The sequence below is a fragment of the Nuphar pumila genome, chromosome 15 (assembly GCF_984573655.1).
Source record: "Nuphar pumila chromosome 15, dmNupPumi1.hap1.1, whole genome shotgun sequence".
Taxonomy (NCBI): Eukaryota; Viridiplantae; Streptophyta; class Magnoliopsida; order Nymphaeales; family Nymphaeaceae; genus Nuphar; species Nuphar pumila.
The window spans coordinates 48100663-48117540 of NC_143263.1; the positions used below are offsets into that span (position 1 = coordinate 48100663).

General features: G+C 40.6%; 1 protein-coding gene across 1 annotated transcript in view; it reads left to right on the plus strand.

Moving 5' to 3' along the window:
• The window catches only part of LOC149815364 (AP-2 complex subunit alpha-1-like), a 124035-nt gene that overhangs the window by 55495 nt on the left and 51662 nt on the right, over window positions 1-16878 (plus strand). The window contains exons 4-11 of the mRNA XM_089989408.1: window positions 281-343; window positions 415-512; window positions 596-803; window positions 3419-3490; window positions 3577-3669; window positions 5609-5710; window positions 5831-5928; window positions 8628-8709. Coding sequence (XP_089845534.1) covers window positions 281-343; window positions 415-512; window positions 596-803; window positions 3419-3490; window positions 3577-3669; window positions 5609-5710; window positions 5831-5928; window positions 8628-8709 — 816 coding nt within the window. The remainder of the gene's footprint in view (window positions 1-280; window positions 344-414; window positions 513-595; window positions 804-3418; window positions 3491-3576; window positions 3670-5608; window positions 5711-5830; window positions 5929-8627; window positions 8710-16878) is intronic.

The following is a 16878-nucleotide window of genomic DNA, read 5'->3' on the forward strand; positions in this document are numbered from 1 at the left end:
TTTTTTTTGTATATGTATAATTATATATATGTGCGTGTGTTTGTGTGATTTGTTCTGTGAAATGATGAAAACATTCTTATATGTGTGTATGTGTTACTTTGCTTTTGGGATTTTTTTTGTGAAACATTGAAAGCATGCACAGTATCTACAGGTTGTTTCTTTTGTATGAATTTCCTTACAGGACATTTCTATACAGTTTTCAGCAGGCTGATTCTAATGCTTTAATTTTGTTTCACATTGGTTTCTGTTGGTTGATAAACTCTTCAACGGACCTGTACAGGTTGGAAACATTGGCGGGAGGGAGTTTGCTGAATCATTAGCACCTGACGTCCAAAAGTTGCTCGTAAGATATATCATGTTTATGTTTATGTATTATTTGTGGTACAGTATATTATAACTGAATTTCCATTTTAGATTTCTAGTAGCTGCAGACCACTTGTTAGAAAAAAGGCTGCATTATGTCTGCTGCGCTTGTATAGGAAGAATCCAGATGTTGTAAATGTAGATGGATGGTAAGTGGGGATATGCCTCTAATTTGATGCTATCTTTCTCTTTTATGTCCACAACATGCATTTATAGGTTTTTTGCTTTTCAGGTCAGATAGAATGACTCAGCTTCTTGATGAACGTGATCTTGGTGTTCTCACAGCTGTTATGAGTCTCCTTGTTGCCTTGGTTTCCAACAATCATGATGCATATTGGAGCTGCTTGCCAAAATGTGTAAAGATTTTGGAGAGACTTGGTAGAAATCAAGATGTTCCACCAGAGTACACATACTATGGGATCCCATCCCCATGGCTGCAGGTTTGTCCACCTTGCTATTTAATATTTATGTCTCCATTTCCTTTTTCTGTTTAAGGCCAGAAGCCTGATTCTTTCATGGGGTTCGGAGTTGCACATTGGGGGTATTAGGAAGCCTTGTTCTGTTTTTGTGTTTGTCACACTTATTGCATCATTGGGGTCAGCTTTAATTTGTTTGCTTTGTTCCTTAGACCAGTTTTCGTGTAGTATCATTGCATCTTATGGGGTGATCTTTTTCTTTCTAACTTTTGAGGGATATATTTGAATAGGTGTTTTGGAAATCAGAAGCTCTTTCAGTGTTTTTATCTTTGTCCATGCATTTAAGTTGATCCAGCACCTCAGAGCACATGCTACTTACTGGCTTATGTTGTAGGCCTAGTTAAAATAGTTTGAAGTTTAACATAGTTTTATGAGGCTAGGGCACAGGATCTGTTTCAGCCACTGAATATGCAAGTTGCAACTGATAGAAGCAAATATTGTACACATAGTTGCAGAATCCAAGAGGCACATGTGAAAGAAAATGGTCATGCGGGGGTGTACTTAAATTATTATTAAACATCTCTGTGGCAGATTGATTGGCAACATGTCTATCCATCAGTTTCCAGATTATCTAGTTTGTGGACTTGATGGAGAAGTGGTTTGCATCTGACCTTTTCTCTGACTTGCTGGGCCCACAGCTTGCTAAGAAGAGAAAGATGAGTTATGATAGGACATGGTAAACTAATAATGCGACATATGATTCTTTTATCTGCCACTGCTGCATTTCTCAAAATAAATAAATGCCAACACACATGCATACCGCACATCTATGTCTTGTCATCAACTGAGATAGTTTTCTTTCCCGCTTACAAAGTATGCTCCCTTGTGGTCAATTCATGCTATATTTAGTGTTGTAAAGTGCATAACATAACGGATAAAAACCAAAAATGATATGATACACCTCTGGAACTAGTTGTAGGAGTGTGTCACTAACACCTCAATGATGAGGGGTGTATCCTATGATACGCTAGGAGCTGTTTCAATAAAAATATCGTCTTCAGGTCCGTGCACACCAACACAAATGGGGAGCACATTTCCGCAAGGAAACTGCTCCCAACCCCATTGTTTTTGTTGCTTTCCACCCATTTTCAGTGAACAGAATTTGACAAGGGGTGGTTTGACTTTATTTCCATAGTCACACTTTCCATGCGGTGTGTTACAATGAGATGAAAGTGCCCCATAAGGTGTTGGGAACTCAATTCTCTGGCACCCTTTTTTTAAAATTTTTAATATTCATTGTTATATTTGAACATTGCGTGGAGACAATTATCAGACACACAAATGCCCCATAAGGTGCTGAAACTCAATTTTCTGGCACCCCCTTTTTTTTAATTATTCATATTTGGTTGTATTTGAAAAATGTTTTAGGGTCTAATAAAGTTGTTTTTAACCCTTTAGATAATTTGAAATGTTAGTTTTTACTTTGGTGAGAGTTTTCTAAGGTTTTCAACGTTAGAAGATTTAGGATTTTTTGGCATAGCTCATGTTTCTCTCATTTGGCTTTGAATGAGGGCATTGTGCACTGCATTTTTGTGAAGAAGGCAATTATTTTCTTACTTTTCCCCATTTAGAATAAATATTTTTGGCTTTTGCATTATCTTCATCAAGTTTTTGGATCTAATAAGGCTGTGTTAGCCCCTTAGACCATCCAAACATTTATTTTCAAGTACTGCAAGTGTTTTCTAGGATTTTCAAGCGAGGGATTTTGGACTTTTGAATGTACTTCTCATTTCTCTTTGTTCACTCTGAGGACAAATTTGACATGGATGGAAGGTGTTGCACAATACATTTTAGTGAACAAAGGTGGTTTCTTAACCTAGTTCATGGCATCTTCTTATCAAATGTAAGTTTTTCTAGTTTTTTGTGTTAGATTTGTTGATGATAATGGGTGCAAGGGATGGAGTTAGAAAAGACTTGGAGTAGCGATTTAATCTATGAAACAGGGACACAGCTATAGACTTCACGTACCCATGTTGACACATCAAGACACGGGTACGGGTACGTGCTGGGTCCAAGTTGGACCGGGTTGGGTCCAGTAGAGACCCAACTTGAAACCCAAATCTTTTTTTTATGTTTGCAAAACCCCTCTTCCCCTCCATTCAACCCTCGGATGAGTGAGAAGGAGTGGAGGAGAAAGAGGAAGGAAAGAAAAAGAGGAAGAAGAAGAGGAGAGAGAGAGAGAGAGAGAGAGAGAGAGAGAGAGAGAGAGAGAGAGAGAGAGAGAGAGAGAGAGAGAGAGAGAGAGAGAGAGAGAGAGGTGGTGGGGATCGGGGTTACAAAGTACCCCTTTCTCCTTTATAACAAAAATATCTCAATCCCCCTCCTTTCTTTTAAAAATTTTCACTTTGCCCCCTCTCATATTCAAAACATCAGTTTCTCAGATTTCATTAAGAACATTATATATATATATAGCTGTGTCCCTGTACCTGTGTTTTTTGAATTTTCTGTGTTGTACCCTCCGTACCCGTACCCATGTGACATAGCTTATTTGTTGTTGCAAAGCTCAAAATTATTCAAAGGGAAGGATTTAAGCTGAATTTTCACCTTGATACTATGAATCATCATGTTTCCTTGCTCAGGTGAAGACAATGAGGGCTCTTCAGTATTTCCCTACAATTGAAGATCCAAACACAAGGAGGTCTTTATTTGAGGTATGTCTTTGCATTCTTTCAATATTAGCATTATGTTCCGTTACATCAACAGCATTTATATACATCTTATTGTTATTTGGTTGCAGATTCTTCAGCGTATTTTGATGGGTACTGATGTTGTAAAAAATGTAAACAAGAACAATGCTTCACATGCAGTACTATTTGAGGCTATTGCACTGGTGAGCTCTTAGTTTTATTTATTTTTTATATTCTGAAAATTCATGAAATTTTTTAATGTGTTCTTTTATTTGTCTCGAATCTTTGATCTGTTTTTTCATAGCATTAAGGGCAATTTTCTAGTTTTGAGAGTCTAGGGATGAAATGTTTCAATTTTTGTTGCATTTGGTTTAGTAATTTTGTTGCATCTTAATTTTGATTCATTCATGTGTATCTGGGTGCATCTGAGTCTTTAAGTTAGGGAGGCATGTTCTTTTATTGCTGTGTGTTTATCTATATGATGCTTGGTATGAATAGACTTTTCTTTGTCAAAATTTTAAAAAATTAACGTGCGTAATTGATTTATGATTATGATGAAAATTGTATTAAATTGTTATAGTTGGACTGTACTGCTCCATTTTGGTTGGAATAAAATATATTAAAAATTGTAGAAGTATTATACAACAACAACAACTACGCCTTCATCCCAAAACAATTGGGGTCCGCGATATGAACCAAAAAAGAAAATCATTCTGGGTCTTCCACATGAATCCTTCTCCTCCAATCATTTCTATCCAATGTCATGTCCTCGGTGAGGTTCAAAGCATTCATATCCTTTCTTATCATCTCCATCCAAGTCTTCTTAGGCCTACCCCGACCCCTTTTAACTAATATATTTTCCCATTTCTCCATCCTTCTAACTGGAACATCATTAGGCCTTCGCCGAATATGTCCAAACCACCGTAAACGATTCTCTCTCATCTTATTTTCAATGGATGCAACGCCTACCTTCTTACGTATCTCCTCGTTTCAAATCTTATCTTTTATTGTATTTCCACACACCCATCTAAGCATACGCATCTCAACTACACTCATTTTTTGAATATGATGTCTCTTGGCAGCCCAACATTCCGTACCATATAGTAAAGCGGGCCTATTTGTCGTCCTATAAAACTTTTCCTTCAACCGCAATGGCATTCTACGATCGCACAACACTCTAGTTGCACTTTTTCATTTCATCCACCCAAGCTTTATCCTATGATTTACATCTTCATCAATTTCTCTGTACTTTTGAATGATAGATCCCAAATATTTGAAACAGTCATCCACCGGTATTTCTTGCTCACCAAGCTTCACTACACTCTCATCACTACTTCGTTGCTTACTAAACCGACATTCCATATATTTTGTCTTACTCTTACTCAACTTAAAACCTCTTGCTTCCAATGTCTGTCTCCATAATTCTAACTTAGCATTAACCCCAGCTCTAGACTCATCAATCAAAACAATATCATTAGCTGTAGAAGTATTATAGTTTTCATAATTTAAGTGTAACATAACAAAGATATAAATTATTTTAAGGACCTTTTTTAACAACATGAAAAATGTACAAACAAGGAAAAAAGACAATGCATTTGAGCAATTTGAGAGTATTTTATTTCCCATTTATAGTCAAATCTGTTTGATACCAAACTAGCAAGATTTTGCTGATTCAAGTTTTTGTATTGATCTTGCTGTAGCTTTTATTTTAAAACAAGTTCCTACACTCCATTGGCCAAATTTGATTTAAGTGGTCAGATCTGATATAACTGATATGATTTTGACAATACTCTTCTCTTTGGACTTCAATCAATTGATTGTCTATGCCTTACGGTTCAATAGTTCTAATTTTCTTTTCTTGCAACTAGTTGCCATGTCAATGCAGTTGATATATGCTTGATGAAGGCACTCCATGTATCTACAGGTCCTTTTTGTGTTTTTTTCAAATGTATTTATTACTTTTAGTTTTATGTTTACTACTTTTGTCACCTCTCATTTGATCAGTGATTTTTCATTTGCTTCCTTATCATCTTATTCATTTTGGTATTTAAAACAAGCTGACATTTTTGGGGGCATATACAAAGCATAACACATTTTCACAAATGAATATATATTTTAATATCTTTATTGATCACATCTTAGGTCATGCACCTTGATGCTGAAAAAGAGATGATGTCTCAGTGTGTGGCTTTGCTTGGGAAGTTTATTGCAGTCCGTGAACCAAATATTCGATATCTGGGCCTGGTAAGAGCTCCTAGAATGTCAGGGTCTTGCTACCTATTGACAAGGAATTTAACTACATTAGGGAGTTAGAGTTTAATCATTTTCTCTATCACAAATGGTAAAAGACGTTGCTAATTGCAGGAAAACATGACAAGAATGTTGATGGTAATGGACATACAGGATAGCATAAAAAGGCATCAAGCTCAGATCATTGCATCTCTGAAGGATCCTGACATCAGGTAAACTGTTGTTGAATTCTTCAGATTCTGACTTGTGTATTTCTTTTATATATGCTAAGATATGTTATATCTTTGACCTAATAAAACTAAATACTGTCGAAGGGTAGTCTTCAAAGTTTTTCACATCCTTAAAGGAAACAGCAGGAGTGTGTAAAATCTTAGGATATGTTTGCAATGCCTTGTGATTCTTGGATTTTCTCAAGATCTTGTAATTTTAAATCAAAATCACACTACTTTCTCAAAGTTAACATAAGAAAAGTGCAAGTTGTGATTGTGATTTCCAGTTGTGACTGTTTTTGCCTTGAATCTTGTGAAAGTTGGCTACAAGATTGACCTTGTGACCAATAATCACAACTTGTGCTTTCTCAGTTGGGACTGTTCATTGTCACTAATAACTTTGGGAGAAATCGATATGATACACACTCGTATAAGGTGTATTGTATGATACACCCTTGTATAGTGTACGATACAGGGCATATCATACGACACACCTTTGGCGCACTTTAAAAAAATTGAAAGTTACTTTTTTACTTTTTGAGTTTTAAATACCTCTTGAGGGCCGACTCCCTCATTTGTGTAGAGGCCATTAGAGGGGAACCCATGCACCCTAGGAGCCCTGAGAGTGATTTGGAGGCCGATTTTGTATGCTTATATTTTTATTTAGTAGTTAATTGATTATGTTTTATTTTAGATCTTTCAATGTCGTTTTCACCTTCATCTTATAGAGATGATTCTGCATGGCAATACTGTAGAAACATGGATGATGTATCACGACCAGGGTCATCATTGAGATGTGTGTTTTGTGGTTATATTATTAGATGTAGACTACATAGATTTAAACAACATATTGCAGGTGTTCATCAAAATCTACGTCCATGTGATTATCCATTTATTCCTACCACTTTTCGTGTTGATGTTATTGCTAAACTAGGAGAAATTTAAAGAAGAATTTTGCAAAAATGCAAATAAGGACTTCCAACCATTGTTCCAGATTCTGAAGATGATAATGATGACCCACTTGCCAAAAAAATGGCTGAAGATAAAGAGATCATTGTGCGGCAGTTTGATGCAACACATAAGAATTATTGTCCTAATGTTTGACAAATAAGCTCTAGAAGATAGTTTAGGTTTAGGATCTTTATAGTTTAGAACTTTAGAGATGAAGATTGACATGTAAGACGTTGGTTAAATGTAATGCATAGTTGGCAAACCCGGCGAGTCGACTTGGAAATCGCCCAAGTCGACCCAGATCGGACCCCAACTAGGTCACGATTTAGGACTGCCGATCCAACCCATTAAATAAAAATTTTTATCATATATTTTATTATTTTAATACCTACTTATATAAAGTAACTCGTTATGAAGAATCTAATATTGTTCAATGAAAAAAGTTAATAATGTATAATTATATATTTATGAAATTTATCTATTGGCATATTAGCGTGTTATTTCCATGTCTTATTCATGTGCTTACACTATAAAATATAGAGTCCTGACTTGTCTGAGTCATCAAGTCAACCCGCTGACTCAGTGACCTAGTAGGGGTCTGATCCGAGCCCGAGTCATGAGTTTGCCAACTATGATGTAATGTTTTTATTTATCATGAAACCTTAGTAGTTTAGTTATGACTTATAATATTTTAGTATGAATTAAATATAAATTTAATATTGTTAGTTAAGGCTTTAATTGTGTTTAAAATTTAAATTATGAAGTTGCTTTTTATTTACATTGTCAGTTATCAGTTGCATGGTTTGCTATTAATTTTAGCCGGAGGAGAAGAAGAAAAAGATGATGATTATGATTATTGAGGTTTTATATAATATGTTTTGTAATATGAAAGTATGAGTCTTGTGGCATGTTCTTAATTGCAAGAGTCTTATGTAGCTCATACAGACATAAATGCTTCATATGTGATTTTATGGTTGTATTTTGTGCAATTCATCATTGTTTCAAGTGTTATGATTTTTTTAGAATTTTTGCTATTTTTTCTGATTTTTTTTGGAATTTTTGTATTAAAAATTTATGCTACATTTATGATACGATAAGATATGGTACGCTGTTACTTTGGGCCCGACTGATACGGGTAACGATACGATATGTACAACCTTGGTCAAAACTATTATAGACAAGATTTTCTTCACACTTACCCTTCATGGACCGTGGAGGGCTCAGTTTAAGGCTAGGGGTTGCCTATTATTTATGAAACATGGAGTTCACTGTCACTCCTTTGTCTCTGAATAATCAGTTGGATAAAATGGCATCTTCTATGCCCTTATTTTATATAAGATGGTGTATAATTTTTTAAATTTTTTGGCAAATTGAATGAGATGCCCACTATGGAGATCAAGAGAGCTCTTTCAGTCAATTTTATATGGATAATTGCAGATGTTTCTGTGAAGATCCTTTTGTAGTTGTGACTTTAATGGTCAACTGTTGTATTCGTGGTATTTTACATGTTAAAAATGGAATTAGTACTCTTGAATGATGGGAATTTTAGACATCATTCTCAGATTGCTTTGGTGTCTAAGCTTATGTAGACTTTTAATAACTAGAAATTTCTCTGCTAGGCTGTCTGTGTGTGATGTTTTCTATCTGACGTTCAAAGCATCTAAACCTGGTTCTTTAAGTTGACCTTGTTTAAGTGAACTATGAAGATTGCTGCATTCGTATCTATTAACCTCTTGCTATGAATTTTGCAGTATTAGAAGGCGGGCTCTTGATTTGTTGTATGGAATGTGTGACATTACAAATGCCAAGGACATAGTCGAAGAGCTACTGCAGGTATGACTTAATTTATTTCTGGCCGAGGATTTTAGAAGATTGTTACTCCATGCCATAGTCACGGGTATCACTGTTGGCTATATCTAGGCCAAGTTTTTTCGTGGGAGACTTAAAATAGTGGTCTTTCTTGGGAAAATCACATGAAAATCTTGGGAGCTTTAGAAAATTTGAAAAAATTATGAAAACTAAACAAAAAAGAGAAAAACTAACAAAGTGATCCCAAAAGTGAAAAATAAATAACATAATAAATGTCATGATCCTCCTTCCTTTCTTCTTCTTCCTCTATTTTCTTTCTTCTTTCACTTCCTTTTTTCTTCTTGTTTCCTCTTTTTTTTCCTTCTCTTGTTGGGTTGAGTCCTGTCTTTTCATAAATACTAAAACCCTAGGACAAGCTCTCTCTTCTCTATTTTACAATATAATATGTCCGAATTTACCCTTATGAGATAGTTCTAACAGCTTTAACATTTAAAAAGTACTCACTGCCCCTTATTCCAAAAACGCCCCCTCTTGTTGATACATAGCAACGCTTGATTTGGGGACTTGTGAAATCCTTCTTGACAGGCACTCGTTTCCAAGATTTTGGATGATAATTTCCTTTTTATTAATGAATATCAATCATTATTTTTTTAAATTTTGAGATCTTTATTTTGCAAATATTTTCAAACAAAAAGTTTTTAAAAAATACCCCAAATCTTATGAACTTTGTCAATTTGATCTGGTCTTTGAATCAAATCAAGTGAAGTTTTGTAGGTTGGGTCTTTTTTCTGGATAAATTATCGAAACTTTTTCCATTTTTTTGCTTTAAAAATTCAAATGTCTTTAAATTTCAAAACTAGTCTCTGGTTTTTTTCTGAAACTTTTGCCATAATGCCATGCTAATTTTTTGATAATATCATGATATATATATATATATATATATATATATTGAAAAATATTGCAATATTTTTATGTTCTTATTTGTCGAGGTCAAAATTCTGTTAGAAGCATGGTATTTCAAAATAGGATTAGTGACTGTGGTTCATCTAGCTGTCAATGGGTTGTGTTTGTACCGGGTACCCAACCTGAATTCCCCAGTATGGGCATGAAAAATGCTGACCTGAATAATATTTGGGTCAACCTGAACAATATTTGGGTCAACCTGAACAATATTCAGGTGTTAAGACATATGTAATAATATGTAATAATACATCTATATATATATATAAATATAGATGTATTTACCATAATACCCGATAGGGGTATTATGGTCTTTTCACAAGTACCCAATAGGGGTACTTGTTTTATTTCTTTTATTTTACTGTTTTTTATTTTTTATTTTTTTATTTTTAAATGTATTTTGGGATACCGAAAAGGGGGCCCACAATGGAGTCGTTGGGCCCCCCAATGGTCACAATTGTGACCGTTGGGGGCTCCCAACGACTCTATTGGGAGTCCCCTTTGGTCTCCCTTCTCTTATAAATAGGGTATCAAAGCCATACGATCTTTTAAGGTAAAATCGTGTCTCTCTCTACTTCCTTTCTTTCTCACATCTTCATTTTGTAGCAATGGAAGTCAAGATCGATCTATCATTCAAACTCAATGGGAAAAATTACATGCTGTGGGCATCCGCACTGGAGAATAATCTCAAAGGCAAGAAGCTTTGGGGTTATGTAATGGGAACCGTTCCGGAACCCCAACTTAAGCTCACAAAGATGGAAGGAGATCAAGAGAAAGCACTTGAAGGCGATGCTCGTCTCAAGGCTATTGAAGATTATAATCGCCAAATGGAAGATTGGGAGAGCAACCATGCAAAAATCCTAGCATGGTTTATGAATAATGTCGAACTCAAGGTATGTGCAAATACTGCAAAATTCCGCCGAGCAAATAAAGCTTGGTTTTTTATGAAGGGTATGTTTACCCAAAAGGATTTTGCAAGAGTTTATTTTTTGCAAGAAAAAGTAAGAACCACAAAACAAGGTGACATGAGCATACAAGATTATTATAGTGCTCTAAATCCTTTGTGGGATGAATTGCCTCTTTTAGAGTCTAAATGGGTGGCTATGTAGGATGTGGTACTAAGACAAAAACAAATGGAACAAGATAGATTGTTTCAATTTTTATTTGGGCTTCGTCCCGAATTTGTGTAATGAAGTGCCGGATGAAGTCTCCAAGAGAAAAACAAGAGAGCACGCACATACACAAATAGCCACTAATGGGCAAAAGAACAACACAACCACTTAAAGTGGTAAGGCACCCAAAAGAAGAGGAAAAATATATATTCCACTCAAAAGGCCTCAAAGAAGCATGCTTTACAATGGGGAGAAACCCCTTTATTTATAGACAAAAGAGGAGGCCTTAGAAGGGCTCCTAGAGGGACGTTGGAGCCCTTCCAACGGTCATAAATATGACCGTTGGATGCTCCAACGTCCTCCTAGGTGGGGCCCATTCCAAGGAGGAAAAGGAAAAGAATAAAGAAAATAAAAAAGAAAGAAAAAAGGAAAAAAAAGAAAAGGAGAAAAAATACAATATGCGATAAGAAGTAAAAAGACTGTTTTGCCCCTATATGGGTCTATTTACAAAAGATATAAATATATATATATTTATATATGTAGATAGACACATAGACATATATATATAATTAATATATATATATGTGTATGTGTAACGCCCCAAAATCGTGGACTTGAAACCTTTTATGAAAAAAGGTTAAAAGCTTTGAAATCAATCATTTATCAGAGTTTAAAACAGAAGTTCAGCGGAAGATCAGATTCAAAACAACAAGTCCCTAGACCTTGGGCACATTACAACCAAAAAGCAATTTCCCTCTTACAAACCGATTTGCAGTTCAAATAGATATTTTATTGAAATTAAAAAAGAACCACATTTTGGTAATACAGTTTTAGAAATGCAGAGTTATAATCAAAAGAGATGCTTTCAAAAAACCTTATACCGCATCTATTAAAAGTATCCCCAGGAGCGCAACGTCAGGAAAGGGCATTGCCTTGAGTGCATCGCGTCATCATGCCATCGCAAGCTGTCTCAACCTGTTCACCACCTGCCCATGAAAATGGGTCAGTCACACAACAGACTAGTAGGGGTGCAAAGGACAAGCAATAAGTAAGATAAACGCTAGCTCAAGCAGGAACAAGCAAGACTAGCAGATCTAAGCAAATATGCTGAGGAGTAAGCAAAGCTCTAGTAAAGCAGACAGCTACGTAAAAGAGCAGGAAGGATCAGAGTGCTGAACAGACAACTATAGCAATCTTACAAATATAATAGGTGAAGATTAACTAACTCTATCCACCAGCCAAGCAAAGCAATTTCATAAGACATGTATTCATAACAACACTCGTAATACATCCGAGTACCATAGGCTGGCTCAGTCCATCGACAAGTGATTACATTAATCGTGAGGCACAAGCTATTGCATCACAAGCAATTCATAAGCAATACACGATAAGCAATCAACTAGTATGAGAAGCTAGTTATTACCAAGCAAGGAACTGCATAAGCAGTTTAACCAACAAGAGTAACGCCTCGACGGGCGTACCTAGCTCAACGAATAGCATACCGAATTACCGAGCTAACAAGCAAGCAAGCAAAGCACGTCACAACATGCGTATCTCACGATCATGTGTATAAGTTATATCTTGTCTCATTACTGAGCAGGCCGTTGTGGGTACGCACAAGGCAAAACGTAGAAACAGCCGAGATCGATTCGGGGGTCCATTATGCTATGTATTTTATTATACCCCGAATGACTGACTGAGTCCGCTTCCTAAGGGGACGGTCTGTGACCAAGAGAGTAAATCCCCAAAGGCAAACAAAGGCCCAATGGATGCGCATCCGTACTTCTGCAGAAGTGGCCCGAAGGATTTCCCCTAACCTCCGATGACTGGGGAAGGTCGGATCTTTGCCCGAGATTGCCATGTATGACTGTCCATCGGAGTTTTGTACCATCCATCCTCTCTCTTGATGAACCGTTCCGAATGAGCACGACGGAGGGTTTCTTAACCGCCATCCCATTCTCATGCTCTGGTCTTTCGACCCATTCGAGCATCTTGCCTGTGAAGGCGCATGATTATTATTTAGGTGAGTTATACGCGCCATTGCGCGTTCGAGACAAGCACACAATTCACATCTTACTCACAGCAGTACGCATCGTAACTATTCACATATACAATCATAATGAAAAGGGGGGTCAATCCTCAGTGAGGGTAGAAACATCAATCTTGTGATCTCAAACACATGTCATTGCATGTTCGAGGCAGACATAGGCCTCTCATCCTACTCATCGTAGTACGCAACGTACCTGTTCAAAAGTACAACCACGATAAAAGGGGTATGGATCTCTCGCAGGAAATCCCAAAGCTTCTACTTTATAGAAACCCGCAGTGAACTCATTCCAGTTCCAACTGATCGTGCTCGGGTCCTTTAGACAATTGCGAGCAACCCGCCTATTAGGCGAAAGCAACATAACATGGTTAGCTTAATGTGTCAATACACGCTTAGAGGTTACTGTAGACCTCTCGTTCTGCTCTCGTAGCCCAAACCTATCGTATGTGACTAAGGGTACAACTACAAGAGGAGGAACATGGATCCTTCGTAAAAGATCCAACAATACCTTCACGAAGGAAGGCACCACAATCATGGTTGAACCAGAAAGCCTAGAAACTAGGTCTCGCATCAAAGGTGAGGTAGGGCCAATCTAGCGATGACGCAAGTACCTCGCCAGGATTTCCGCCCCTACTCGCGCATAGGCTTCTAAACCAGGCTATCTGAGTCAAATCGAATAGGTGAACTAAGGTTGTAACACACCTATCCCAAATGCACCGATTTGAGAGATCTGGCCGCTATCACTTTACAAGCGATACATTCCTGAAAATAGGATCGCACCTAAGACGATGTCTTTTGAGAACTGAAGTGCATAAGTGCGTGTCGTGGCTTGTAAGCCAAGTGAGACGATATACACTACGCACTCGAAGTTGCACTCAGAGAGTGCAAGCTGACAAGAGGCAAACTCATGCACATACTAATACAAAGGTACGACGAGGGACAAGCCTCGGGGGCGAAGCCGCACCGCGAGGGCAGAACGCTAAAGCTCCACACGAGGTATGAGATCATACCTCGATCATCGTAACGCACAAGCAGGCAACTACACAAGCAACTCGTGAGGTAAGAGATCTTATATTGACTACGCAAGTGTAAAGGACGACTCACGAGGCATAGGGTTGCACTTCGATAGATCGATAAGCGCAAGCAGGAAAAGGAGCATGCGACAGAGATAGGATACATGCATGAACAAGGCATATGCACGAAGCGCAACAACCAGGTAAAGACGAATACATACAAAAGGTAATTGCAAGAGCAAGCACGACAACACAAGAAAGTAAAGCACGAAGAGTAAGGCAGAAGCAAAGCCATGGCGCATAAAGCGCGGGGCAACAAGTAAATGCAGAAAGTAAAGTGCAAGAACATAAAGGAGGACCAGGATTACATCCTGGAGAACAAGGCAGACATAAGCAAGTAAATGCCAAGGCGCAAAGCGCGGGGCAGCAGGAAAGTAAAGCGCGAGAAAGTAAAGAGGACAAGGATCGCGAAACCGCGTCCTTGAGTTAAAAGACATGGAATGTAAAGACAGAAATAGAAAGCCTAGGCACATATAGCGCGGCGGCGACAGAAAGGAAAATGCAGAAAAGTAAAGAGGACAAGGATTGCGAAACCGCGTCCTTGAAGGTAAAGACATACGTATATATATTATACGTATACATATATCATCCTCTTTTAGTTATCTTTCTTATTTTAACATTTATCAGTTCATTGTCCTTTCACGCAAGAATCCCCTACCTTAAGGGGCTGCGGTTCCTCGTACGCATGCAGCGTAGGCAAGCAAGAGCTCGAGCCACAGAGGGCGAGCTGGATCCACCGTTCAACCTGGAGATCTTAGAACGTTAGTATATGCCACATAAGAAAAGAGAAGCAAACATAGCAAGGTCTCCCGCCTGCAGAAGGCAGAGGCAGGAGCTCTGCATCCTGCAGACAAGGGTGCCAGAGGCAGGGGCCTCAGCCCTGCTTGGCAACAATAGCAGAAGCAGAGAGCAGGAGCTCCCTGTCTGCTAGCACAAGGAAAGGCAGGGGAGGGAGCAGGGGCTCCCTGCCACACCTGCTACAACAAGGCAGGGGGGAAACACCCCCTGTCAGAACAAGAGACAGGGGCGCAACCCCCTGCTGGCAGCAAGAACAAGGCAAGGGGGCAAAGCCCCTTGCCAGAGAACACGGAGATGCAGGGGGCAAGCCCCTGCTCGAAAACAGAAAAGCAAGGGGGGCTTCGCCCCCTGTTGGCACAACGCAGGAGGCAGGGGGCCTGGCCCCCTGCCGAGGAGCAACAGAAGAGCAGGGGGCGAAGCCCCCTGCCGAAAAACAAAAGCAAAGACAGGGGGACAGAGCCCCCTGCCGAGAAAGCACAAGGACAGGGGGACAGAGCCCCCTATCGACAGATCCTCAAAAAGGAAGGCAGGGGGCTCAGTCCCCCTACCGACCCACAGCAAAAAGGCAAGGGGGGGTAACCCCCTGCCAGCAAGAAGCAACAGGGGGCTCAGCCCCCCTGTCGACCAACAGCAAAGAGGCAGGGGAGGTAACCCCCCCCCCCCCCCCCCTGCCAAAACAAAAGGCGACAGGGGGCTCAGCCCCCCTGTCGACCCACAACAAACAGGGAGAGTGACAGGGGGCTCAACCCCCCTCCCCCTGTCGACCAAGAGCAAAAAGGCAGGGGGTACCCCCCTGCCAAAACAAGAGGCGACAGGGAGCTCAGCCCCCCTGTCGTCCAACAACAAAAAGAGTGACAGGGGGGCGAAACCCCCTGTCAAGAAGAGCCAACGACAGGGGGCCCAGCCCCCTGTCGACCAAGAATAAAGGGAGGCAGGGGGGGTTTAGCCCCCTGCCAACCGACGATGATGACAGGGGGCTCATCTCCCCTGTCGATCCATCCTGCACACAGAAGAGAGAGAGAGAGGAGGGTTATACCTCCAAGATCAGGGGAGTCGCCAGGCTGGAAGATCGAGGGCTACCAGACGGAGGGTGGTGGTGCTGCCGAAGCTGGAAGGCTGTCACCGGTACATGGGGTCCCTGGCACCACCGATGGCCAGACAAGGAGGGGATGAGCGGCGACCGGCGGCGAGTCGCCGGCACTCGGCGACTGCAGGGAGGAACAGCAGAGGGGTGACCGATGGCGACGAACCCTCGCTCGAAGGGTGAGAGGCGAAGAGGTGGTGGCCGTACCTGCAGGATACCGGCGCTCGGGGGGTCGGCGGCGGCTCCCACAACACAGGGAACGAAAAGGGGGGGTTTTGCCGGAGCAAAAAGGCCGTCGGTGGCCGGCGCAGGGAGCAGAACAAGGGGGATGCTGAGGCTGCCGACTGTCGAAGGTCGCCGGCGCTCGAAGGCCACTGGGTTGCCGGAACTCAAAGGGGAGGCTAAGAGGGGAGTGCTCGCACCGTCGGGAGGCCGCAGGGAGGATCGCCGGTCGTCAGGGAGGCTGCCGGACGAAGATGCGCACCTACGTCTCCAGTCACCGGCGGCCGCGGCGTGAGGGGGGAGATCAGAGCAGAAGAGAGAAAAGGGGCAGCGATCGGGGACTCACCGGAGCTCAAAGGGGGAGAATCGCCGGTCGTTAGGGAGGTCGGCCGGACGGAATCGCTCGCCGGCGTCTCCGATCGCCGGCGGCAGCGGCGTGAGGAGGGGCGGAGCCGATGAGAGAGAAGGGGCGAGGGTTTTGCCCCTCGCCCGAGACACTGTGTCCTTTTAAGGACACCGGTTTCTCGAGAAGCCGGGGCGCGGGTCGGCTCGAGCTCTGATCCAGCCCGGATCCGGGTCCGACACAGGGGGCAGACCCTGACTCGTGTCCGACACATGCGGGGCACGTGTCTGACACGAGTCGGACACGATTTTTTTTTCGGGCTTTACAGTATGTGTCGTGATCTATATATATAAATATATATATGTACAACATATTTTAACACCCCCCCTCAAACACACGGTGAGATCACCGAGAGTTTGCTAAGGAGAAAGAAGAAACGATGTGATGGCAAAGCTTTGGTGAAGAAGTCCGCCAACTGGTACTCGGTTGGAACATAAGGCAATTGAATGGTGCCTCGTAGGAACTCATCACGAACATAATGGCAATCCATCTCA